At 47.6% G+C, this 27775-nt stretch overlaps 1 protein-coding gene across 1 annotated transcript in view; it reads left to right on the forward strand.

Annotated features, from left to right (window-relative positions):
• The window catches only part of LOC116519289 (dual oxidase 2-like), a 46731-nt gene that overhangs the window by 13439 nt on the left and 5517 nt on the right, over positions 1-27775 (forward strand). Inside the window, 16 exon segments of the mRNA XM_032233126.1 lie at positions 307-419; positions 1654-1791; positions 3736-3849; positions 5249-5451; positions 12002-12187; positions 12659-12884; positions 14298-14391; positions 15140-15315; positions 15822-15891; positions 17594-17689; positions 21310-21488; positions 22473-22703; positions 23738-23837; positions 24728-24777; positions 25671-25798; positions 27036-27189. Coding sequence (XP_032089017.1) covers positions 307-419; positions 1654-1791; positions 3736-3849; positions 5249-5451; positions 12002-12187; positions 12659-12884; positions 14298-14391; positions 15140-15315; positions 15822-15891; positions 17594-17689; positions 21310-21488; positions 22473-22703; positions 23738-23837; positions 24728-24777; positions 25671-25798; positions 27036-27189 — 2258 coding nt within the window.

Genomic DNA, 27775 nt, shown 5'->3' on the forward strand with positions numbered 1-27775 from the left:
AATCGATATCAATATAAATCATAAGGATACATAAGGTACTTTTGGGGGAAGCCTAGGTCAGAACAGGCATTTTTGGACTTGGCTTGGGCTAGGATGGTCAAATTTTTCCCAATGGAAACTAGGGCTAAACGTCCGTATATGTTGTGAAATTAAAGAATTTCCGTCCTGTGTTCTGACTGCCCCTTTGAATGAGGATTTGAACATCAGCCTCCCAGTTCCAAGCAGGCCTTCTAACCACAGCCTTGCGACTATATTGATGCTTAACGCACTGGAGATCCCACTGAGTCCCGTTCATCCCTTTCGTAGGCTATTCACTCCTGAGGAGATTGAGGCCATAAAGAACACGACCCTCCATGATGTTCTTGCTGCTGTTATGTACACAAAAAATATCCAAGCGGACGTGTTCGTCTGGAAGGATGGTGGGTAACGGCTTATGTTCTTTGGGAAGGGCATGGGATGAGACCCCCGTCAAAGCAATGTTCAGAACTAGACATAGTCACTGATCAAAATGGCATCACAAAGATACCCTTTTATACTTCCATTGCAGTGTTGCAGACAAGGAATAGCGCATCTATTACTGTGTTTCCCTGAAAATAAGACAGGGTCTTATTTTCTTTTGACCCCCTGAAATAAGCGCTTGGCCTTTATTTTTTCGGGGAGGTCTTATTATTTTTGAGATGCAGGAGGTTGTGAGCGTGGAGGGCTTATTTTAGCGCATGTGCTCAAAAGCCCAATTGGGCTTATTATCCGGGGAGATCTTATCGCAGGCAGCCGGCAGGCAGCAGAAGCGCCCTGCAGTACACCACTCCAACCACTGCACCACCGAGGTTGGTGTTTACTTCGCTGAGTATCCTGTGGTCATGGCACCTTGATTCTCTCCAGTTTTTCCTGGTTTCGGGCATTTCTGTCTATTTTCCCACAGAAAAGTCCCATTGGGAAAAAACAGACTCATTTAACGGCTAGAATCTCCACCTAAGGATCACCACAATAAAGGTTGCAAAATTGGGAGCACTCCCGTGGCAACCTGCTTAATGAACATCACGAGTTACAGCCGTATTTCCTGGCTCAATGCTTGCATTTTCCTTCTACGCGGCAGTTTGAAGAGAGACCCGCCTCTCGTAAAAACGGCTGGGTTTGGTTTCTCTCTCCCTCCGGGGAAAAATAAAAATTGGCCCAATTGGCTCCATCCAAATGCTACGATGGCCACTGGAGCGTAGGTAGATGGATTTATTGCTTTAAATTCCCCTCTCTGCACTAAGCGGATAAGGTGAGCCGGATAAACAAGCATTGGACACACGAGGATGAGATGATGTAAGTCTGGACATTTCTCCACGCTGTATTAACAGCCCCGTTCAAGACCAGAACTCATAAAACTTGGTTCTTGAACCAAGACCAGAGGAATGTTATAAAAATGTTTACATGTCAAACTTGCAAGGCAGGACACGAGGCTTGTTAACCCTCGAGGCTACACAAAAGTCACGTTATATTCTATCCAAAACAGTCCCTGGCTTCAAAATGGCAGGCTCAACCACTTGAACTCCCCACTTCTCTTTAATGTGCATTGCAGGCAGGTATGAAAGGGGTGGGACTTCAATCAGGCATATAGATTTATTAAATTACTAAATTAATAATTGCATTCTCCACCCCCCCCAGGTGATCCATGCCCTCAGCCCAGACAGATGGACCTGCAGGGGCTCCCTTCCTGCAAACAGATGACCGTCATAAATTACTTCAAAGGGAGCGCTGCTGGTTTCGGAATCCTCATCGCTGCCCTCTGTTGCTTGCCATTAGGTTTGTTTCAGCCCAGGTTTGAAATATACAACCGCAGAGTGGGAAGGGACCTTGGAGGTCTTCTAGTCCAACCCCCTGCTCAGGCAGGAAACCCTACGCCGTTTCACACCATCGGTTGTCCAATCTCTTCTTGAAAACCTCCAGGGTTGGAGCCTTCGCGACTTCTGGAGGCCAGTTGTTTCACTGATTAATTGTTAAGAACCAAGGTGGCGCAGTGGTTAAATGCAGCACTGCAGGCTACTTCAGCTGACTGCAGTTCAGCAGTTCGGCTGTTCAAATCCCACCAGGCTCAGGGTTGACTCAGCCTCCCATCCTTCCGAGGTGGGTAAAATGAGGACCCGGATTGTTGTTGGGGGCAATATGCTGACTCTGTAAACCGCTTAGAGAGGGCTGAAAGCCCTATGAAGCGGTATATAAGTCTAACTATTGCTATTGCTATTCTCGCTGTCAGGAAGTTTCTCCTTAATTGCAAGTTGCTTCTCTCCTGGATGAGTTTCCACCCATTGCTTCTTGCCCTGCCCTCAGGTGCTTTGGAAAACAGCTTGACTTGGAGTTTTCCTTTATGTTCCAATGCAGGGTTGAACAGTTGACATGTCCTGGGAGTGTAGGAAACTGGAATAAAGCATCTCTAGAAGTACGGTACAATGTTTGTGCTTGCTCACTTCCCCCCACCCCCAAATCAGTCACCTTGGGGGAACAAAAGTTGCATCCAAGATTTATTAGGCGATGCAGCCTGCATCATTCCAGCAATGCTACCATGCTGTCTTCAAACAAAGTGAAGACGGAGAGAATTACCTCCACCAGACCGATTAGATCCCACAGACTAGGCCTCCTCCGAATTCCATCCGCCAGCCAGTGTCGACTGGCGACTACCCGGAGGAGAGCCTTCTCTGTGGCTGCTCCGACCCTCTGAGTCCCCCTTCGGGGGGAAAGGGCAGCATACAAATGAAATAAACATTCAAACATACATTCAAACATTCAGAATGAGAAGCAATGTGTATGGACCTCCAGTCTTTGGCCAGTCCTTAATTTTAGCCCCTTTGGGTTCCACTAGGCCCTCTGCCTTTTATGATGACCAGTGGAAGGCTGTGGCACCAGAGATGATTGAGACTGTCATAGAATATGCAGGGGCATCGTCCATTGTGGTGAATTGTTATCTCAATAGCTTGGAAAGACACCAACGTGGAGAAAAATAGCATGGAGTTATCAATGTCATGAGCTAAGAGGAAGAATTTTTTATTTTTGTATATATAAAGTTTTTTATTTTTTTCATTTTCATAACAATTAACCACGTGTATACTATTGCATAACCAACATCATATTATATTATTAAATGTTTACATCAATTCGTGTTACCATCAATTCCCAAAAACAATTATTGGCTCTTCTGCTCTCCATGCACCATATTTGTTCCTTATCCATCACTTTCTTCTCCCTCTCTCCTCCTCCTCCTCCCTACCTCCTTTCTTCCCTCTGTCGTCCTTCTCTTCTCTACTTCTCCTTCCTTCTCCTCTCTCCCCTTTCCACTCCTCCTTTCTCTCCTCCTCTTCCCTCTCCTTTCTTCCCTCTATCATCCTTCTCTTCTCTACTTCCCCTTCATCTCTCCTTCTCCTCCCTCCCCTTACCACTCCTCATTTCTCTCCTCCTCTCCCCCCCTGCCCTCTCTCCTATCCCTCTCTTCTTCCCTTGCCTCTCTCCTCTACTTCACACTCTTCCTCTCATTTACTTGGTGTATTTCAGCCTCTGAGCGAGCTCCATTTTGTGTTGATGGTATTTATAATTCCTTTTCAATGTACCTGTTTAGTTTTAACATGCATCTTCCTCCTAAAAGGCAGAATTTGTTGGTCGCAAACAAGCCTCAATGCTCAAGACTGACATCTGGGAACAACTCCAGCTGTTGTAACATCAGCCAATGCTTTTCTTGCGGGTTTTTTTCCCCTGCAGTGAGTCTCTTCATTGCCTGGGTAGTGGCTTTTTTCCGGAGAAGGTCTTTCCGTAAGTTGCAGAAGAAGCAAAATCCCACCAGCCATCCAGACGTATCTGCTGAAGGAACCCAAGGTGAGGAAGAGCAATTCTCCCAGTGCCCACTACTCAAAGATCCCATTCAAATGCAGTAGGAATCAAATGGAGTATTCCAGGAGAGTTGTTACCCTGGTCGCTAATCAAAAACAATTGCACACCCTGGTGTTCTATTCCCTGGGGTTATACTCAGGGTGGGCTTCAAAAACTTTAGCAAGGGGTTCTCTGTCCGGTTGCTGGGTGGGCGTGGGCGTGGTGGGCATGGCCTAGTCACCCTCCTGCACCATGGTGGGAGGGGGCATTTTCGCACTCCCTGAGCTCCGGAGGCTCTTCTCGAGCCTCCGGGAGGGCGAAAATGATCTCCCCAGACTCTGGAGGCCCTCTGGAGGCAGGAAAGGGGGGCTGGCATTTCCAGCCTTTCCCGAACTTCCAGTAGGCCTGTTTTTCGCCCTGCATTTACCTGCATCTAAAACGGGCAGCGTGGGGACCCCTGGGAGGGTTGGGATGGGTTGGGTGGGGCCAGCCAGGTGTGAGATTTTGGGGGGGTTCTCCGAACTGCACGGAATCTTAACTAGAAGTTCTCCCGAACTTCTGCGAACCCAATAGCAGTCCATCATCACTGGTTATACTATGGGGTTTATATTCCCGGAGATGGGAGAGTGACGGAGACCAGTTATGAAAACATGGACGTGAGTTGTATTGGCATAAAATAAATGCATGAAGTACATAACAAGTCTCCAAAGGGGCAGCCCTACATGGGGCAGCCCTTGAAGAGTGTTCGGAGACTCCAGCTGGTCCAGAATGCAGCCGCGCGAGCGATTGTGGGTGCACCCCGGTACACCCACGTTACACCTATCCTCCGCGAGCTGCACTGGCTACCTATTGGTCTCCGGATACGCTTCAGGGTGCTAGTTATTACTTATAAAGCCCTACATGGTATTGGACCTGGGTACTTGAGAGACCGCCTTCTGCCGATTACCTCCCACAGACCCATTCGATCCCACACATTAGGCCTCCTCCGTATTCCATCTGCCGGCCAATGTCGGCTGGCAACTACTCGGAGGAGGGCCTTCTCTGCAGCTGCCCCGGCCCTTTGGAACGAGCTCCCCATGGAGATTCAGACCCTCTCCACCCTTCAGGCCTTCCGGACGGCCGTGAAGACCTGGCTGTCCCAGCAAGCCTGGGGTTGAGTTCCCCCCCCCCCTCTACTCGAACTTGCTGTGTCTGTTGTGCTTTTAAACTGTTTGTATTGTCTGATTGTCTTTGTCTTACTTTGTGTAATTTCCCCTCCCTTGGCTTTTGTTCAGCCGCCCTGAGTCCCTTCGGGGAATAGGGCGGCCTACAAATTGAATAAAATCCAAAATCCAAATCCAAAGAGGATAGAAGATTCAATCTTGTTAGAAAATGCACGGCTAATGCATGGACTTCTTCCCTCTAGCTCTTGAATGGCACGGCTTCAAGATAGATAGCTCCCTTGTCTACATCCAACTGAAGGAGAATAAGGTGATCAAAGTCCTTGATGGCAAGCTGGCTGTCGTGCGCAGCATAACCCTCAGGAGCGAGCAGAAAGTGGAGACCATCATATCCAACAACAGAGGGAGCAGGACCATACTTCTGAAGATCCCTAAAGAATATGACCTGGTACGTACCAGGGAGAATGGCAATCAGGCGGCAACAGAGTTGGAAGGGACCTTGGAGGTCATCTAGTCCAAATCCCCTGCTCGGGCATGAGACCTGCACCAGGGATTCGAACTGCTGAACTGCTGACCTTTCTGATCAACAAGCTCAGTGTCTTAGCCACTGAGCCACCTAGTAAATGCAACTGTTTTTTTTTTTAAATTTATTAACAAACATGTAAAATACACACACACACAAAACTTAGACGAACACCACATTTACACAATTTACATATTTAGCCCTTCATGGAATTGGATCTGGGTACTTGAGAGACCGCCTGCTGCCAATTACCTCCCACAGACCCATTAGATCTCACAGGGTTGGTTTTACATCTTGGGGCGAAGGGAAAGGACGCGACAAGAAGTATAAGGAAAGTGACTTTTATTCAGCTCATAGTGGAACGATTCAACGAGGCGTATTTCGCGCCCTACATTTATACCCCCAGGTTTGAGTGAGGGACCAATGGGGCGTCGAGTAGCTCGACCAATCAGGGCGAGGATTGGACCGGCTCTGCCCGGGAACCAATCAGGAAGAGTCCTTTGTAGCTCGACCAATCAGGGCGAGGATTGAGCCGGCTCTGCCCGGGAGCCAATCAGGAAGAGTCCTTGTTCGCGCGCTTGTATTTCCCGCGCTAGTATTCAACACCCCTCCCCCCCCAGTCATAGAGTTCCTTTAGGAGGGGCAAACATAGTCTTGTAGGTAGGCGGGACGGTGGCGTTCTCGTCCCGATCTCCGTGGTTCCCCGGCGGTCGTCGACGGGGGGGGAACCGCTGGCGGAGGCGTGTCCGTGGTGGGGGCTTGAGCCGACGGCGCGGCCCCGCGAGAGGGCACTGGCTCCGGGTCCCGTGCCCGATGTCCGTCCGCCTGGGGTGGCGTCTCTGTGGCCAACGGGGTGTCTGGTAGGGGCCCCGTGCAGTCCGGTTGGGGTGTAGGTTCAGAGTCTCGAGAAGGGCTCCGCGGAAAGGAGTAACCAGCTGGGGTGCGCCTGCCCGGAAGGTTCGCGACGGCTTGACCCCCGTTCGCCGGGTGGAAACGGTCCGTGGGGAAAGGAGTCAATGGGGGTGGCTCCTGTTGAGAGCAGATTTCTGGGAAGCTGGGGCCGTCTCTTTCCGCAGGAAGGCGACGCCTTAACTGGTCCACGTGTCGCCTCCATTGTGTCCCATCGGCCAGGCCGACCCTGAAGGAACAGGGGCCGGTCAGAGCTGTGATGGTTGCGGGAACCCACCGTGGATCCCCGGAAAAGGAACGGGCCCATACAGGATTCCCTAACTTAAACGCGTGGGACGGGAGGGCCCCCAGGTTGCTTGGCGGATCTCCTGCGTAAAGTGGATGGAGCCTGTCTAGGGGGGTTCGCAATCTCCTACCCATCAAGAGCTCCGCGGGACTTTTGTTGGTCGTTGGGCAGGGTATGGAGTGCTGGCTCAAGAGATAGGCCGCTACTCTTTCTTGCCAGTCGCCCTGGTCCATGCGGCCCAAGGCTTCTTTTGCTGAGCGAACTGCGCGCTCCGCCCGGCCGTTGCTAGCTGGGTGATAGGGGGCTGTGGCCGCGTGTCTGATCCCCTGTTCGGCCAGGAATTCTTGGAACGTGGTGGAGGTAAACTGGGGCCCGTTATCGGAGACTATCACATCCGGTAACCCGTGGGTAGCGAACATCTTACGGAGGGCCCTTACTGTACTCTCTGCTGTGGTGGAGGTCATGATTACTAGCTCCACCCACTTGGAGTAAGCATCGACCACTATCATGAAGTTCCGGCCGTGGAAGGGGCCGGCAAAGTCGATGTGTAAACGGGACCATGGGCCTCTAGGGATCTCCCACTCTCGAGGGGCGGCTATGGGGGGATTCGGCCTAGAGTTTTGGCAGATCCTGCATCGGCCTACGTAGTCTGCGATTTCTGTGTCTAACAAGGGCCACCATACGTAGCTACGGGCTAAGGCTTTCATTCGTGCTATGCCTGGGTGGTTTTTGTGGAGTGCGGGCAGGATTCGTGCTCGTAGGGCTGTAGGGATCACTACCCTATCCCCCCAGACAAGGCAACCCCCGTGAAGGGCGAGTTCGGCCTGTCGCACTTTGAATGGGCGGAAGTGTTCCGCTACCTTTTCCGTGGGCCACCCCCTCAAAACCCATGAAGCGACCTGAGATAAGACGGGGTCAGCCTTTGTGCAGGCTGCCACGTCCGTGGCAGAAACGGGGAGGTCGGATTCGGCAATGGACAGAACAGAGAGCGCGGGCACGTGGGCTGTGTCCGTCTCTGGCAGGGGGCAGCGGCTCAGGGCGTCTGCGTGTCCTAGCTGTCTGCCCGGACGGTATAACAGCGTATACGAGTACGCCGTTAGGAACTCTGTCCAGCGTGTCATGCGGGGGGACAAGATGGGGGGAGTCGGCTTGTCACCCGCCAGTAGCCCCAGGAGGGGCTTGTGATCCGTGACTAGGGTGAACTTTCTACCATAAAGGTAGTCATGGAACCGCTTAATGCCGGATACTGCAGCCAGGGCTTCTTTATCGATTTGGCTGTAGTTCCGCTCCGTGGAGGAGAGTGTCCGGGAATAGAAGGCTATGGGGGCTTCTGAGCCGTTTGGGAGGACGTGGCTCAGCACCGCCCCTACGCCATAGGGGGAGGCATCGCAAGTCAGAATTAGAGGCATCCTATCGCTGTACTGGATTAGGACTGCCGATGAAGTTAAAATATCCTTTATAGCCGCGAACGCGTGCGCTTCACGGCTACCCCATTTCCAGACTGCTGACCGGTCAAGTAGACGGTGTAGCGGCTCAGCTAGTGACGCCTTGTGGGGGATAAAAGGGGCGTAGAAATTTAAGAGCCCCAGGAATGCTTGTAACTCCGCCCTAGAGGTGGGGTGCGGGTGCATTTTTGATGGCGGCAACTTGGAAGGAGTGGGGTGGATGCCTTGGGCATCAATGAGGAACCCCAGGAATTCAACTTTGGGAACTGCAATTTCGCATTTGCTGCGCTTTAATTTCAGTCCCGCCTCCCTGAAACGTGTGAGGACCTCCCGCAGCGTTTTCAGGAGCTCCGAGTGGCTGGGGGCTGCGACCAGGACGTCGTCGAAGTAGGGAACGACGCCTGGGAGCCCGTGGAGCAACCGCTCCATGAGGCTCTGGAAAATCCCAGGGGCGACCGAGACGCCGAATTGCAGACGGCGGCAACGGAAAGCTCCGCGGTGGGTGACGATAGTCTGGGCTGTAGCCGCATCGTCGTCTACGGGAAGCTGCTGGTAGGCCTGTGCCATGTCTAGCTTAGCGAAAATGCGGCCCTGTCCTAAGGAGTGGAGTAGGTGCTGTACTACGGGAACCGGATACGGGTTTGCCTGTAGGGCCAAATTGATGGTCGACTTGTAGTCGGCACATATTCTCACCGATCCGTCGGGTTTGACCGGGAGGACTATGGGGGTTTCCCAGCGGGCGTGATCTACGGGCTCGAGTACCCCTTGTTCTATTAACTTATCGAGTTCTGCATCTACCTTTGCTCTCAATGCGAAAGGGACCCTGCGTGCCTTTAGCCTAACCGGGGCGACCTGAGGATCGAGGCAGAGAGAAATGGGGGTACCCTTGTAACAACCCAATTTCCCGTCGAACACATCCGAGAACTCGTCTAGGACGCTATCTACGGGGAGGGAAACTACCCTGTGTACCCCTTCTATGGTGAGGCCCAAAGCGGAGAACCATTCTAACCCCAGGAGAGCGGGCAGGTTGTTCTTTACGACTAAAACTGGGAGTTTCCCTTTAAAATTTCCATATTCCACCCGGATGTGGTATAACCCAGCTGTGGGAATCCCATTTCCCTGGTAATCTAGGAGGGAGACCCTGGCGGGGCGCAGCTTTCTCTGGGGGACCCCGGGGCAAAGGCGGGAGAACAAAGCCCAAGATAGGAGAGAACGGGATGAACCGGAGTCCACCTCCATTTGGCAAAGCTGACCTTCGAGACGGACGGCGGTGCTTATTTTCCGGTGGCCGGCGGGAACGGGGGATGCCTGGTAGACCACGCAGTCGGCGCTGGGGGGCTGGTAGGTTGAGTGGCAGTCCTCAGTGCGCCTCGCGGGACGTGGCTGCTGGCGGCGTGGTGGTGCCGGGCGCTGGTCGCTGGGCTGCATAAACGACGGGGCTGGCAGGGGAGCCCGGCATACTCTGGCGAGGTGTCCTTCTCCTTGGCAACGGCGGCAGACGGCAGAACGGTACGGGCAGGCTGTGCGGCTGTGGCGGCCGCCGCATCCGCGGCAAGGTGCGTTTGAGGCCGGCTGAACGGGTGCCGGTGGTTGCTGGGGTGGCCTCCGTTTGGGCTGCAGCCTCATCTGGCCGACGATTTCCTCCTCCTCCTCCTCGTTTTCGGCAGGGGAGAGGTCGTCGACGAGGTTTGTCTGGGCGAGCGGCCCCGCGACGGTTTGTGCGGGGGGGTTTAGCTGGAGGCGTTCCATGTCGGCCGTGGATTGCTCGGAGAGTTCGGCGGCTCGCGCTATTTCCACGGCTTGCATCAGGGTAATCTTGTGATTCCGGAGCAATCGGCCGCGTAAGTGTGCGTCGCGGACCCCGCACACAAATTGCTCCGCAAGGTTTTCCTCCAGGTCCGCAAAATCGCACTGGGCGGCCACAGTGCGCAAGGCCTCCAGAAATTGGCTAATGGATTCATTAGCCCTTTGTACTCGGCGGCGGAAAGCGAAACGGCGTGCAAATAAAGAGGGTGAGGGAGCGTAGTGGTTCCTCAGCCTGGACATCAGCTCGGCCCACCCAAGTTTGTATGCTGGCCTCGGGGCGGCCAGGGCTCTCGCAGAGGCGAACATGGACGGCTCACAGCAGGACAGGAAGAAGCTGCATTTCTCCTCATCGGTCTGAGCCTGGTTTTTCGAAGCGATCAGGTAACACTCGAACCGCTCCATGAATCCGTCCCATGATTCTCCGGTGGCTCCGCCGAATGGCGCGAAAGGAGGAAGCGATGACGCCATCGTGGTGTGGGGCCGGAGAGGGGAGAGGAAGGACGAAGAAAAATTCGCGTTCGCTGCCGGAGTTCTCGGTCTGACGATAGCGTTCTGGCTGGTTCAGACGCGGTGGCAGCTGGCTGTTCTTCTTCGTGGTCGCGGGAATCGGTATCCCATCTTCGTCGCCAGTTTTACATCTTGGGGCGAAGGGAAAGGACGCGACAAGAAGTATAAGGAAAGTGACTTTTATTCAGCTCATAGTGGAACGATTCAACGAGGCGTATTTCGCGCCCTACATTTATACCCCCAGGTTTGAGTGAGGGACCAATGGGGCGTCGAGTAGCTCGACCAATCAGGGCGAGGATTGGACCGGCTCTGCCCGGGAACCAATCAGGAAGAGTCCTTTGTAGCTCGACCAATCAGGGCGAGGATTGAGCCGGCTCTGCCCGGGAGCCAATCAGGAAGAGTCCTTGTTCGCGCGCTTGTATTTCCCGCGCTAGTATTCAACAGTTGGCCTCCTCCGGGTGCCATCTACCAGCCAATGCCATCTGGCTACTACCCGGGGGAGGGCCTTCTCTGTGGCAGCTCCGGCCCTCTGGAATGAACTCCCCGCAGGGATTCGGACCATCACCTCTCTCCAGGCCTTCCGAAAAGCCGTCAAAACCTGGCTTTGCCGGCAGGCCTGGGGTTGATGAGTTCCCTCCCCTCTCGACATGTATGGTTGTGCGACTGTTGTCTACTTTTATTATTTGTATTTCGTTTTTATGTTCCCCTTTTCCCCCGTTTGAATTGTTCGCCGCCCTGAGTCCTCCCGGAGAAGGGCGGCATACAAATAATAAAATTCTATTCTATTCTACACAATACAATATGAACAGGAGCTTCCTGTTCTTTCTAATAGCAATTATCAATCGATACCGCTCATCTTATATTATTTCCCCTTCTATTGTATTTCGTTTGGATTTCACCATTCTTAACCCTCTTTTTTTACTCATAAGTATTATTTTTTTGAGTTTTGTTATATCCCTTCATTGATTTTTATTTCTTTCCTCCATCCACCTATATACCATTTATCCCAAAGCTGATAGAATTCTGATTCTTCTTTTCCCTGGATTTCTTTAGTTAGTTTGTCCATTTCAGCAGAGTCCATAACCTTTCTTATTATTTCATCTGTTTATGTCCTCATTTATACACTGGAAAGGTTCCCATCTTGCCTTTTAGTCGCCTTCTTCTTCTCAACCCCCTCAAGGCACCTTAGGAAAACTAAAATAGCATCCAGGATTATTTCCGTCAAACCCATAATTGTATGCCAATTGTTTAACAGCAATAGGAATATAGTTAATAAAAGCTATCCAGGTCACCATGGAGAAGACCTTGTTGTAAATATCTAGGCCGTTGATGAAATCAACAAACATCTAAAGTATTCTGAATATTTTAAGCAATATCTTCAAAATTAAAATGTGAAAGAGCAGCATAGGAAAAGGTGGCCTTTTAGGTGCCTGGGTCTTGGGTTATGAACAATAGAGCATTCTCAATTGTCTGAAGATTGTCTCCCGGCTATGAATGCCTCATCTCACATTTTTGTTCGTAGGTGTTGCAGTTTAAGATGGAAGCAGAGTGCAGGGACTTCCTCGGACATCTGAAAACCTACTTGGAGAGGAATGAATTGACTCTCCAAGTTTCCATGATGAGGGAACAGCAGCTGCTGAAAAAAGCAGTAACGAAGGAACAGAGAAAAGAAATCCTGGAAATTTTTTTCCGGCATTCATTTGCTCAGGTAAGTGGGGAATCCATTCTTTCTCCTCCTTTTATTCCTCCTCCTCCTTCTGCTTCTCCCCCTCCTCCTTTTCTTCTTCCTCCTCCTCCTCCTCCTCCTCTTCTTTCTTTTCCTCTATCTTCTTCCCCTTCCCAGTTAAACAGTTGTTTCTTTCTCTTACTTGTTGGAAAACATTGTATTTCTCTTCTATTGATTTCTGGTCTATTAGAACATTGCATGCGTGTGTTACTGAACAAGAAGTAAAGTCATCTAGGTAATGTTGTCTAACTGAATGGTTTTACTGCCAATTAAAATGACTGAAATCTAGACCAAATCTCCACTTGTAACTTGATGTTACATCCTAGCTTTGCATTATAGGACACCAAGTGCCAGAACTATCTCTAGTTTTGTTTAGAGTGTCTTGTCTTTCTGGTGGGAAGTGAGTGGACTTCCTTCCTGGCAGGAGAGTGATCGGTGGTCTTACTCTTTCAGGTTCTCAACATTGATAGATTGGATGCTGGAGAACTCAATTTAGAAACATCTCAAAAAGCCAAGGAGGCCTTAAAGTGTGAACTGAGCAGGGCAGAGTTTGCCGATGCTCTGGGCCTCAAATCCCAATCTGTGTTTGTGGACTCAATGTTCTCTCTCGCCGACAAAGACGGGAATGGATATCTCTCCTTTCGGGAGTTCCTGGACATCTTGGTAGTCTTTATGAAAGGTGAAATTTGGAATTACTCAACGGCAAGGGGTGGGATGGAATCAACCACAGTCATGGCCGAGATGGCGCAGTGGTTAGAGTGCAGCACTGCAGGCCACTTCAGCTGACTGCTATCTGCAGTTCGGCGGTTCAAATCTCACTGGCTCAAGGTTGACTCAGCCTTCCATCCTTCCGAGGTGGGTGAAATGAGGACCCAGACTGTGGGGGCGATATGCTGACTCTGTAAACCACTTAGAGAGGGCTGAAAGCCCTATGAAGCGGTATATAAGTCTAACTGCTATTGCTATTGCTATGGCACCAAACTATTTGTGTTAGAATAAAAGGTAAAGGTTCCCCTCGCACATATATGCTAGCCGTTCCTGACTCTAGGGGGGCGGTGATCATCTCTCTTTCAAAGTCGAAGAGCCAGCGCTGTCCGAAGGCGTCTCCATGGTCATGTGGCCAGGATGACTCAACACCGAAGGCGCACAGAACGCTGTTGCCTTCCCACCAAAGGTGGTCCCCATTTTTCTACTTGCATTTTTATGTGCTTTCGAACTGCTAAGTTCGCAGAAGCTGGGACAAGTAACGGAAGCTCACTCCATTACACGGTGCTAGGGATTCGAACCGCTGAACGGCCGACCTTTCTGATCGACAAGCTCAGCGTCTTAGCCACTGAGCCACTGCGCCCCCTTTGTGTTAGAATACACTTTACTAAATCAAGTTGATTTGAAGCTGAATTTTTGGTAACCAGTTAAGCTTAGTGCATGTTACATCGGATTTCCATTTTATTTTGGAGTGATGGTTTAACTTTTTTTTATGACTCAGTGTCTTGGACAACCTGAGAAGATTGAGTCAATAACACAACAAGGCAAGCTTATTGTGTGTAGGCAATCCTAATATTGGATAACCAACTGAATTATGAATACCCAATTGAATATTGTCAGTTTATCCATCCATTGATGTAGAAGAAGATGGAAGATGATAGAGGTCTTCCTCTTCGGTTCCAGAAACAAATAGATGGGGTCGGTGAAAGGGGGCAGGTTAGGAGAACCTAACACAAGGATTGGAAGTAGATGCCACTATTATAGCAGAGACTTGTACAAAGTCTTAATCTTGACCCATAGGGAGCGTGAAGGTTGTGTTAACCTTTCAGACAACATGATGAACTTCAGAGTAGTGAGATTTCATGGGTATCTATCACCACAATCCATGAACTTTTGAGTTGCTACCACAATATATGTTCTATTTTATCCCCCGCCTATTTCTTGAATACTCTACACATTGGTCATCTCAGAACTGAGTGTTTCCTTCCTTTCTGATTGTGGTTCTGAAGGAAGTCAAGAAATGGGCTTCCAGGTTCTTTCCAAATATTGGGTGTTGAGATGTGCTGATGAGGCATGTTTTGTTACCTTCTCTATCTCTCTCAACCAGGGTCCCCTCAGGAGAAGTCCAAACTGATGTTTACCATGTACGATATCGATCGAAACGGCTTCCTTTCAAAGGAAGAATTCTTTCGGATGCTGAGGTATCTTCTGCTGGTTTTTGTTATCGTAACTGATCCTTGGTGGAGAGAGGCTAGATTCTCCATTTGCAGGAATTCTATATTGTACCTCTGGTCAGTTCCTCACCTGAAATTCCGTCTTTATACAACTGGGGCAGAAATGGTATTCAGCAGGTTCTGACCAGTTCTGGAGAATCGGTAGCGGAAATTTTGAGTAGTTCGGAGAACCAGCAAATACCACCTCTGGCTGGCCCCGCCCCCATCTATTCTCTGCCTTCTGAGTCCCAGCTGATTGGGAGGAAATGGAGATTTTGCACTAACCTTCCCCCGGAGTGGGGTGGGAATGGAGATTTTACAGTATCCTTCCATTGCCATGCCCACCAAGCCATGCCACGCCCACCAAGCCACACCCACCAAGACATGTCACACCCACCAAGCCACGCCCACAGAACTGGTAGTAAAAAAAAATTTGAATCCCACCTTTGATCTGGAAGAACGTTGACCCCCAACAATAAAGCACAACCTCACAACACACAGCCCAGTGTTTTGGAGGAGGTGATGCTGTATGGAAAATAATTTTCTAGATTTGCAGAGTAGGATCTTATTGTAAACCAAGCTCATCCAATGCCTCCCTCCAACCCACAGTTTTTGTAAGTTCATTTGAGTCATGAGTGAAATTGACATGCTATCAACCATGCTTCTTCAATTCAAGCAAGACTCTTCCATTACCCATCAGTAGTCTTGTCTCAGGATTCCTTATTTCCTCCTCTAGATCCTTCATTGAGATCTCTAACAACTGTCTCTCGCGGGATCAGACCGAGCAGGTTATCGAATCCTTGTTCAAAGAAGCAGGATTCCAAGACAAGGAGGAGCTCACCTGGGAGGATTTTCACTACATGTTGAGGGATCATGACAATGCACTCCAGCGCACTCAACTTTGCGTCAAAGGTCAGCCGAATCCAAAACAGACAGCTCACACAAAACCTTCTGTTTGGGTAGGGGTAAGGAAGCCATACTTCTGGAAGCAAACAGCTCAAGATCTCCAGGAAGTAGAGGTTCTCATTCTTGTTATATTGTGCCTCCTTTTCTCATGTGTGATGGAATGAGGAAATAGATCCCCAGGAGGGAGGGGTGTGTCCCAGATAAATAAGAGGCAACTCGGCCCAGATATCAGGTATGAAAGAAAATGGGTGGAAATGGCACCACCCTATTAATTCCCAGAATATATTGTAGATGCAAACAGTTCACCCGGGCAAGATTCTGTCTCTAGGTGTGACCCCCTTAAAAGAACTCAACTTGGATGACTCTCCATGCATCATTCATTGTTTTGGACCTGACACTATGGGAAAGAAGCCAACAAAATGCCCATAACGTCAACTAGTATCCTACCTTTTCATTCTCTACTAAGTCCTTGATGGTCATCAATTGAACGTTCTTTTTTATCTTCCTCCCAGGAGTTCCAGAGAACCTCAAACAAAATGTAATCAACCGCGTGTCCTTCATTAACAAGGATCGAGATAACAAGTAAGCCATCTCCCAGTTACTTACCTTCTCAGCAGCCTGCCTAAACCTGTGTGGATTTCAGATGTGACGCACTTTGCCCCAACCATAAATCACATTTTATTTGCAAAGATTTGTGGCATGTTTATGGTTCCCATCCTCTGCCCAATCCTTGTGGTCACCAAATAACCAGCAATGAGAAGGAAATAAATATTCATGGCGTGGGGATCAGTATATATTCATGAATGTAGAAAACCATGAAGGCCAAATTAAACATTTCTTTTTGAAACTTTTATATTGTCCTGCTGGCAAAAAAATAAATATATAACAAGCTGAACTGCAGCAACTGAAGGATGTAGAAATGGCATTGCAAGAAGCCTTTAAAAGTTTAAATATTATAGTAGTAGAGTTAGAAGTTTAAACCTTAAGGGAGCTGAGAAGTTCCTAGGCGATAACCTTTCCTAAAAGTTTTTCAACTTTTTCACAAACCCATCAAGTTTCTTCCGCGTTTTAACTGCGAAAGGCAACCGATTCTAAAAACCACATGAAGAGCCACTTATGAAGGCTTTTGATTGTTACTTCCACATACAGAAATACAGCATCAGAAGGGAAGGTTTGATACCACATCTTTCCTTCTATGGGTTTCTTTGCTTCCTAGAGAATAAGATTTAAACAGTGAAACCTACTTCCAGCTGGCCCTTCTGAAACCAATTGGGTTCAGAAAAATACTATATTTTTCTCACTATAAGACGCACTGGTGTATAAAATGCACCAAGTTTTTGAGGGGGTAAGTAAGAAAAAAAGGTTTTTGTCCTCCCAGCCCCCAGGAGCACTCTGCAGGCTTCAGCAGGGCTGGGGCAAGGCAAAAAACATTCCTGTTTTTGTGGAAAACGAGCCATTTTTCACCAAAACAGAGGCATTTTTGCCTTCCCCCCCAGCCTCGCTGAAGCCTGCAGAGTGCTGTTGGGGGCTGGGGGAAGGCAAAAACGCCTCTGTTTTGGGGAAAAACTGCCCATTTTTTGCAAAATGGAATGCGGGATGGAGCTTCAGGAGGCCAAAAGTGGCTGTATTTGGTTTATAAGACGCACCAGCATTTCCACACTCTTTTAGGGGGGGAAGGTGCGTCTTATACTCTGAAAAATACGGTAGGTGGTTCAGGCAGACGATTGTGACATGCAAAGACAAGATTTAGAAATGTTGCATTTCTCTTGCCAGAGAAGGCAAGAAAAGTAGCTCAGATGCCAAAATGCCTTGCCTGGGCTTGGATATTCTACTTGGTGGGTAGGTGCCATAATCTTTAGATGGCTTGGTGTAACTTGAAATGGCACCATTCAAAACGAAGGACAATAAATCATGTTTTAATGGGGTACACACAGTCCCAAATGCAACAAGAATAAAATGAATTATGTGTCATTTGGGACTGGCCCTACCTCTTAAAAAAAAAACAGGTAGAGTTTTGGTGGGGAAAAAACATTCCGATGAAAAGGAAGTGTCTTTTCCCCACTGAAATGTAGACCGTAAAGTCAAATTTGTGCCCCACCCTTGAGATTGGGGGATGACTGGTAGCCAACTCCGGAGATAATTGAAAGTCAAAACGTTTGAAAGAAAGGATCGGCTGGCCTTTTTCATGAAAATTTTAGAGTTCAAACCCACAAGGCACCTTGCTTACGTCCAGAATCAAAGACCGAGTGTCCTCTTTAAAAGCTGATGATCTTCTCCCTTACAGTGTCCTTCTCACTCGAGAAACTCCACTGATCCTGGGTTCAGATTGGCTACCTGGCGAAGGAATAGGACAGGACTTACGGAAAAGGCAGGGGAAGAAGTAAGTCTGTGGAATGTGTAACTCATTCTAAATGTGGACAATGAACTGTCCATCTTTACCCTACCATCTTCTCTGAACATGAGAGGCATTGACGAGGGATCAGGTAAGGGTTAGCGGCGCCAGTGAGCTAGTGAATCTTGCTGGGCACACAATTTTTGTTGTTGTTGTTGTTAGTTGCGAAGTCGTGTCCGACTCATCGTGACCCCATGGACAATGTTCCTCCAGGCCTTCCTGTCCTCTACCATCCTCTGGAGTCCATTCAAGCTCATGCCGACTGCTATTGCTATTACTGCTATTGCTATTCAGTGACTCCATCCAGCCACCTCATTCTCTGCCATCCCTTTCTTCTCTTGCCCTCAATCTTTCCCAGCATGAGGCTCTTCTCTAGGGAGTCCTTTTTCCTTCTCATTAGGTGGCCAAAGTATTAGAGTTTCCTCTTCAGGATCTGGCCTCCTAAAGAGCAGTCAGGGTTGATCTCCTCTAGGACTGGCTGGTCTGATCACCTTGCAGTCCAAGGGACTCACAGGAATCTTCTCCAGCACCAGAGTTCAAAGGCCTCCATTCTTTGGCGCTTAGCCTTTCTTATGGTCCAGCCTTCACAGCCACCCATTGCAACTGGGAAAACCATAGAAAACACAAAAATAGAAATGAAATAATATTTGTGTAGAGTTTAGGTTGGAATAGCATCATTTCTTTAGCAGAAGCCATGCTGGATCAGATCCGGGCATTTATGCTAATACACGATAGATATTTCTGGGAAACTCAAGGGCAGATCACAGGTAATCCCATTTTCATCTCTGTTCCTGTAAAAGTACCCTGCAACCCTGAAGCAAACCTGGCTGAGCCCATCCTTATGGCTTCACGATTGCCACGGGATGGGAGGGAGGAAGGAAAATTGATAGCTGAGGGTTTGTAACCAAAACAAAAAAAATGTTTCTTGTGAGAACCAAGGACGTTTCAACAGGTGGCTGAAAAGAGGAGGAGCAGGAGGAGGAGAAAGTAACCGAGCAACCAGTCAGCAACTCTATTGGACCAATGTGATGGATGACTTGTGGGAAAGGGGGAACTTTCAGTTTTAACCGGGTGAAAACCGCAGGAACTCCGTGCCAATAAATTGTTCTTTGAGGGATCTACCTGACCTGCCTCGGAGTTCTACTTTCTATGGGCGTGACCCGTCAAAACCGCGTTCCACAAAAGCGCAGTCGACGAAAACGCGTATGTGACGTCATCACAGCGCGACGAAAAAGATCAAAAAATTGAAATAAAAATTAAATTACAGCAAGCCGATTCACATAAAGGTAAGGGTTAGGTTTAGGGTTAGGGTTAGGGTTAGGGTTAGGGTTAGGTTAAGGGTTAGGGTTAGGTTTAGAGCGTTTGCGTTACGTTTAGCGTTAGGTTAAGGGTTAGCGTTAGGTTTTTCGTTAGGTTAAGGGTTAGGTTTAGGGTTAGGTTTAGGGTTAGGTTAAGGGTTAGGTTTAGGGTTAGGTTTAGGGTTAGGTTTGGGGGGGTTAGGGTAAGGTTTTCGCTTTATTTTTACATTTTTCGATCTTTTTCGTCGCGCTGTGATGACATCACATACACGCTTTCGTCGACCGCGCTTTTGTCTACCGCGGTTTTGTGGTGGAACCTCTATGGGTGCATTATTTGGAATGTTGACAGTATCTATATAAGTAGATGATCAGTTATGTAGGAGAAATCATATTCCTTAGGAGTTGTGGACTCATCGTATTTATGAAGATCTGTGGTCATTACCCTTCTCTTGCTGCAAGTCATTTCGTCACCATAGTAGAATAAGACGCTTCAGGAGGAACCTGAGCTAAAAGCTACAAGAGATTCAGGAGTCTGGAGAACTTCAAAATTTGCTTTCTATTGCCTGGTTAATCTCCATAATTCAACTCCAGTGTACACATTCAGAATTTAAACAACCGTCAGTTCCATAAAAGTGTAAACACCCTTCAACTAGCTATCTCTGCAGCTTTACTCTTCTAAGTTTTATGGATTGATTGATTCATTCATTCATTTACTCGCCACCCATCTCACTATCAAGTGACTCAGGGTATCAATGAGGCCGGTTATCAGAATCTGTCTGACCCAACCTTCATTATTTCCATTGAACACATTATAAATAGCCCATTATGTTGTTGATTTGTTTTACTATGTGTTTTCTGGCGACCTTACAAGAACGGGCTCTCAAACAAATCCACGTATCACTGCTGTGATTTATAGCAGCAAAGTCCATGAGAGTGATGCCACCAGCATGAGCGCAGTGGAAATGCAGACTTCTGGGATGGCTCCATGAGGCTCAAACACCTCTGGATATTCCACCCCAAATTAAGAAACAGTGATGTAGAATATTACAGTAGAAGCAGCCATGTTGGCTTTGCCAGACCAAATCAAGTTGCTATGATGAAAGAAATGATCAATGTACAACAGAATAAGGGAGTTGGAAGGGACCTTGGAGGTCATATAGTTCAATCCCCTGCTCAAGCAGAAGACCTATAACATTCCAGATAAGTGGCTGTCCTTAAAAGCCTCCAGTGAGGCTCTGTAGTTACAACAGTTTCAGTGTCCCAGGAACATGGGGTCCCCTTTTGCGACCTTCTGACAAGCAACGTCAACAGGGAAGACAGATTCCTTCACGGCCGTGTTACTAACTTATCAACGGCAGTGACTCACTTAACAACTGTGGCAAGAAAGGTCGTAAAACAGAGCAAAGCTCTCTTCATAACTGTCTTGCTTAGCAAGGAACCCGCTTTTCATATTTTGGGACACTCTTCCCAAAGTTGGACACTATTGGAATTCAGGGTTTCGTGATCTCCTGATCCACAAGATCTCCTGATGTTTCACCAGCAATTGTGGTTAGCATCTTCTAAGGCTGAGTGGATACTGGTCTTTCCATATCGTCCTCCCAATATTGAACAGAACAGAATAATATAGTTGGAAGGTACCTTAGAGGTCTTCTAGTCCACCCCCCTGCTTAGGCAGGAAACCCTACACCACTTCAGACAAATGGTTATCCAACATCTTCTTAAAAGCTTCCAGTGTTGGAGCATTCACAACTTCTGGTGGCAAGTTGTTCCACTAGTTAATTGTTCTCCCTGTTAGGAAGTTTCTCTTTAATTCTAGGTTGCTTCTCTCCTTGATTAGTTCCCATCCATTTGTTTCTTCTCCTGCCCTCGGGTGCTTTGCAGAATAGCTTGACTCCCTCTTCTTTGGGGCAGGCCCAGAGATATTGGAACACTGCTTTCATGTCACTCATAGTCCTTCTTTTCCTGAAAAGAGACATATCCAATTCCTGCTATCATTCTTCATATACTAGGAAAGCATTTATGGTAGGAAACCAAGTTGGCAAATTCTTAGATTTGCATGTGCTCAAAAATGCTCTGGTTCCCTTGCAGAAGCATCTGTGGGGGGATCTTTTGAGATCACGAGACTGATTGTTTCAGAGCTCTAAGAAAAAGCAAAGTAGATCCCCATTTGCCTGAAACTGGCTCACTCGATGAAATATTGCAGAATCTGTTTAGGGTGTTGTAGAGCAGAAGGCTTTTTTTAATGGTCTTCTGATCGAAATTTGCCCTGCCAGTCAAGATTTTCCTGAGCTATGATTTCCCATTTTCCAGATTGACCTTCCCAGAACCTCACCTTTACACGGAGGCGCGGAGGGAGCGGTACCAGAGGAACATAATCCACCAGAAGATCCAACAGTTCAAGAGGTTCATTGAGAACTTCCGGCGCCACATTATCTGCGTGGTGATATTCTCGGCCATCACCGCCGGCGTCTTTGTAGAAAGGGCATACTGTGAGTTACCAGCCTACTTAGCACCACCGAACCGGCTGCACAGCTCCAGAGCTGAGGCGGCTAACTTGATTCAGAACTCCGTATCCTCATGCAATGAGGAAGGCAAGGCGCCCGTCTCCGGGCTGGGCAACCAGTGGCAGTCACCACTAAGCATACCACGTACGTATCTCCTTGCAGCCTAGAACTAATGCTGGTGTAAAGCAAGACACCCCCGCTGCAAGTAGAGCTGTAGTAGTGGTTAACAAGAGAAGTTTGTTGCCAAACTTCCAGGTATGGCTTTTATAGTGGCTGTTTTGGTGACACAGATCTATAGGCGATGGTTCATAACATTACTGGCAAGGCTGTGGTTGAACCATTGAAGATCTGAGTATCTTCCTTAGAAATCTTACTGTAACCTAACCCGTCCCCCCCCCCCCCGTTGGACACATAGTAGAGATCTGGAGGGGAGCTCCATATCTGTACACGTTGCTATGTGCTCCCTAATGCCTTGGACCTCTTTGGTGTTGCATTGCCATGCCTCGTCTGGGGCATGCAAGCATGTTGATCATCTGAGCATGTTGGAGGTGAGATGCAGTTATGGAAAGGCAGATGTCTCTTGAGGCTGCAGACCTGTGGGTGGGCTTCCTCCAAAGCTTTGCCCAAGGACCCCAGAGCTTCTGCTCAGAAGTGTCTTCTGGATGGTCATTTTCATTGGATAGACGTGGTGAACATGGAGGGACCCCATGAATGGTGCCTCCTCCGTTTAATTTCCCAACCCTCCCATTGAAACAGAAGCAGCGTTGAATCCCAATGGGGTTGTAACCTGCTCTCATTGAGTTTATTCTGAGTCTGCCTCCTTTCTGGAGCACAGCTTGGTCTGCCAGACACCACCGGAAGGACACAAACAGGTCTCAGTCTAGAAAAAAAAAGCAGAGTAACCCAGTTAATGAAGAGTTTTGTCACAATCTCAGTCTCCGGGACTCGCTCAAACCATTTGTTTTGCAGATTATGGATTTGCCTCCCCACCCACCGGAATTGCGGACACCACCTTCGTGGGCATCCTGATCTCTCGGGGGGCTGGTGCCAGCATCTCCTTCATGTACTCCTTCATCTTACTCACCATGTGCCGGAACCTCATCACATTCCTGCGAGAGACGTTCTTCAATCGCTACATCCCTTTTGATTCCGCTGTCGATTTCCACCGATGGATCGCGACGGGAGCTTTGATCTTCTCAGGTAGATCCAAACAGAGGGAAACCAATTGAATCCTTGACTGGCCAAACTAGAACGTTGCGATCCTTTGAAATGGTTTGCAACTGGATCTGACTTGGAACGGAAGGGTTAATAATTGCTGAAATTAGAAACTCTCTGAATTGCAAGTAGTCCTCGACTTACAACTACAGTGGGGAACCAGACTTTCCATTACTAAGTTAAGTGAGTCACACCCAGTGGTGGGATTCAGCCGGCTCGCACCTATTCGGGAGAACTGGTTGTTAACTTTCTAAGCAGTTCGGGGAACCGGTTGTAGGAAGAAATACACTTCTCCCAAAAATTTTGGCCACTACTGTACATTCCGGTTGCCGAGGATTTTGATCACGGTCATAAAGACGCATCCCAAGTCTCTATTTTCAGTGTGGTTGTAACTATGGACGGTCGCTGAACAAATCGTTCCAAGTCAATGGCTTCCTGGAGAACACCGCTTAGATTTCGAGGGTCAGCGTGATGGAGATGAAACTTTTTTCAAAATACCGAATCCTCTCTAATTTCTCACTGCTGCAACTGCACAATTGTTGGCAATGCATTTCCTTGCAAGTGTGCAAGGAAAATAATTGGCAACAGTGGTAGAAATCAACCCCAGAACAATCTGGTTTTTCCAATTGAGGGGATTTTTTCTAGCAATCTGGACCGAAAAAGGAACCGCCTAACACTTCCTTTTGCTAATCAAGATTGCCTAGTCTTTAAAAATAAAACTCACATCAAGGAAATTACAAATGTAACGCAAATACGAAGATAGGCGTGGAATATTTGTATTTTTGTAAATCCTGAACTTTGCCCAGTTCAAACCTTGGGTTTAACAGCTTGGGTTCTCACCATTCAGCCACACTGCTATTTACCTGTCCATTTTTCTGTGTCATTGTTTTTTTTATAGCGCTATATGGCCCATAATTCCATGTCAGGAAATGTTTATACTGTAGTTATAGGAGATGCGAAATTGCAATTAAATCTGGTGGCACAGATGCCTAACCTCACCTTCTTTTTGTTTCCTGCAGTTTTGCACACTCTGGGCCATGTTGTGAATGTCTACATCTTTTCCGTAACCCCTCTCAGCATTTTGTCGTGCCTTTTCTCACACGTATTTATGAATGACGGGTGAGTAGAAAGTAAGAATTAGTGGTGGGATTCACTTACCTACCCTACCAGTTTGCAAATGTGAGAGAACCAGCCAAATGTCACCTCTGGTAAGAATGCAAAGACAAATATCAGCGTTCCAAGTATCATGTAGAATTAAATCAGAGTCCAAGGCAAAACTATCCTTAAAGTTCCAATTTAATAAAGCAGACATCTTAGGCATATCTGTGTTATGGAATCCCAATACTGGAAATAACATCAGAATCCCATCCAGTTAAAAGTTCATGATTTTGTCCCCAAACCCACAATCCATGACATGGAGCAATCTTCTTCTTCCACGCTGGCATCTCCACCCAGCTGCTTCCGGTCAGGTGTAAAAGTGTGGAGACAAAAGATAACCTTGGCTTCTAGTAAAGAATGAAAACAATACATTCCACAATCCTACTTCTGTCCATTCCCCCCCTCCCATCAACTATACTAAAGAGACAGCATAATGAAATAAGAGAAAGTGTGGCAGGCCAAAATTCTAAAAGGAATATAATTGCAGGCCTCACAACAAGAGTGAATTAACTTCCAGGTGACCGGAGAAGAACGGGAGACTCTTAATTTAGAGGAAGCTCTGTGTAGTTTGGAAGTAGGGTAGCATTTGTACAGACGATGGTGGATTGAGTAAATTCAGCCAATTTATATTATTCAGAAATCCAGCGTCTAACCAACTACAGCTTAACACAGGGGTCGCCAAACTTGGAAACTTTAAGACTGGTGGACTTCAACTCCCAGAATTCCCCAGCTAGCCAAACTCCTCCAGTCTTAAAGTTGCCATGTTTGGAGACCCCTGCCTTAGCACAATGTATGAACCAGGTTGTATTGTGGGTTGTTCTAATTTGCCCTTGTTTTGTTTTTCTTTCCAGATCACAATTTCCTCCCAAATACTACTGGTGGTTTTTTGAGACCGTACCAGGTAAAATTCTGTCAAAGTTTGTTGCAAAAATCAAATCCAGAAAGCTTGCACACAGATAATTGATTCAGCAGGATTCGTTTAAATAAGAAACTTCTTCAGGTATAAGAATATATATACAATACCAACAGCAGAGAACAGTTTTAATCTTTCAGTTCAGAGTTCAGCGTTGCAGACAACTAGTTTCAGTTTCAATTCTCAGCACAGCACTCGGAGCTGCAGGGCTAAACCACGCCCAGGCTCCAAGCTGTTTCAGCTCCCATTGGCTGACCTTGTTACTAAGCCCTATCCATTGGCTGACCTTGTTACTAAGCCCTATCCATTGGCTGACCTTGTTACTAAGCCCTATCCATTGGCTGACCTTGTTACCATGTCTCTGCTGGTTCATGAATATTTTGACAAATTCAAATATTAATTCTGGAGATCAGATTGCAGTTAACATCTGGGGGATTGGGTAGATGACGATCTGGGAAATCATACAAGTGGCCAGGTCCAAATTATTCATGTGGTCTGAAGCTGATGGGGGTAGAAAGTGGGTGTTTGGTTTGTTTGTTTAGTGCATTAAGCCTACTTTAGAGTTTACATTAGCCTTTGAGTCCATTCTCAGCTTGGTTCTGAAGAAGGGTAGAACGGAAAATATAGAACTTCAAGCATTGGTATCTATTAAAAGCTGCAATTGCATCATGATGATTACATATGTAGCAGGATATCATGGCCCAAATGATGCAAATGAAGTATTTGTGCTGTTTGTGCAATGTTGTGTCGTTGCTTGACCTATAGAGAAAGTTTCAGGTTGTCCACCTCTGAAGTAGATGGAGATAATGGTGAAGCAAGATGATATCATGTGCTCCCATACTTCAGTTGACATTCCCTTGTCTTCTCCTGATCTTCTGCAGGCATGACCGGAGTGCTATTATTGGTCATCCTTGCAATCATGTATGTATTTGCCACTCATTATTTCCGACGAATCAGCTTTCAAGGATTCTGGATTACCCATCATCTCTATGTGGTTCTTTACATTCTGGTAAGTGGACAGTTACAGCCTATGATAATTCAGAAATACGAATCGTCCACAGATGAAGGAAGATTCATACTATTCACATATACCGGGGGGGGGGGGGGTGTCTCCAAACTTGGCACCTTTAAGACTTGTGGACTTCAAGTCCCAGAATTCCTCAGCAGGCCATGGTGGGAGTTGAAATCCGCAAGACTTAAAGTTGCCAAGTTTGGAGATCCTTGATAGATACCATCTTCATACTGTCAGATTTCCAAAAGATGCCCTGAATAATTTACGAGCCTCGAGACAAAGTTCAAAAGAAATCCAGTTATTTATTAGGAGAAACCTTTTGGCCTTTCCTGCCATGGAGCCAGATCTGATTTCCGTTTAATGGTGGCTGAACTTTACCCCTGTGTCTCCCCTCCCCTCAGTCTGTGTCATAAATCACATCCACCAACGAAGTGCTGCAGCAGGTTGTAAACTTTCACGCCTCACGTGCCTGCTGTAGAAATCTGAGATCCAACCCTGGTCGAAGATATGGGTGGAATTCTCTCCCCCCCCGCCCCCCCATTTCTTCCAATGTCAACTTGGTAATAAGCATGGAAATGCTTTACAAGTTGACACATACTATCAGTGGTGGGATTCCGCCAGTTCGCACCTATTCGGGAGAACCGGCTGTTAACTTTCTAAGCAGTTCGGAGAACCGGTTGTTGGAAGAAATCTCCTTTTGTTTTTTTTCCACTTTACAGGGCTAATCCTGTAAAGAAGGCAGGAAGGAAACATTCTGGTGTTGTTTCTAGCTTCATCTTTATTGCCCTGTATACAGAAACTGCCTCTCCCGTTATTGTAACAGCTAAGGTGAAGCGCCCATTGATGTGAGTGACATTGAGTTGGCCATGCCCACCCAGTCACATGACCACCGAGCCACTCACCCCCAGCTGGTCATTAGGGCAGAGAACCGGTTGCTAAATTATTTGAATCCCACCACTGCATACTAAATACGAAGAGAGCTAAGAGTTTAATGATAGGGTTTTCTATACAAAAAGAGCATCCTCTCCAAATAGAATGGAAAAAGAATTCAAATTGAAGGCTGGACTATTATTGACTTGAGGGAGACTTTGAGTTTGAGCAAGTTTATGGGATCCTGAGGACTTCCAAACTATCTTTAGATGCTTTCACTCTTTGTGAGTCTTCACCATCCGAGAAGAACCTCTTGCTTTCTGTTCATTCTCGTGGACTAAAATGATGTGTAATGTATTTCTAGGTGATCATCCATGGCAGCTACGCTGTGGTACAACAGCCACGCTTTCATATTTACTTCATTGTCCCAGCGCTCATCTATGTCGCCGATAAACTCCTCAGCCTTAGCAGGAAGAAGGTGGAGATCAGCGTCATTAAGGCTGAACTGCTCCCTTCAGGTAATGCTGCTCTCCTGTAGCCTCCTTCCTCCTCAACCCTACATCAAAGAGAATATCTTCTACCTGAGTACCCTCCCAGATGTGGACTTCAACCCCCAGAATTCTTAGGAACGGTCTTGCAGAGATTATGACAGTTGAACGCCATATATCAGTGATGGCAAACTTTTTCAGCACCGAATGCCCAAACTGGAATATGCGTGCATGTACATGCGCCAAAGTATCGGAAACCCGAATGTGCATGCATGCCAGTTGGTCTTCGGGTTTCCGGCATGCGTGCCAGCCAGCTGGTCTTTGTGCATGCTGAAGCACTGGAAACTCAAAGACAAGCTGGCCACTTGCCTGTTTTTTGGCTGTTTTTCGGGCCGTTTTTGGCTCAAAAAATGCCGTTTTTGGCTCAAAAAGCAGGCTGTTTTTGGCTCAAAAAAACGGGTTGTTTTTGGCTCAAAAAAAACGGGCTGTTTTTGGCTCAAAAAACGGGCTGTTTTTGGCTCAAAAAAACGGCTGTTTTTGGCTCAAAAAATCGGGCTGTTTTGGATAAAAAAACGGGCTGTTTTTGGCTCAAAAAGGGGCTGTTTTTGGCCATTTT

The sequence above is a fragment of the Thamnophis elegans genome, chromosome 16 (assembly GCF_009769535.1).
Source record: "Thamnophis elegans isolate rThaEle1 chromosome 16, rThaEle1.pri, whole genome shotgun sequence".
Taxonomy (NCBI): domain Eukaryota; kingdom Metazoa; phylum Chordata; class Lepidosauria; order Squamata; family Colubridae; genus Thamnophis; species Thamnophis elegans.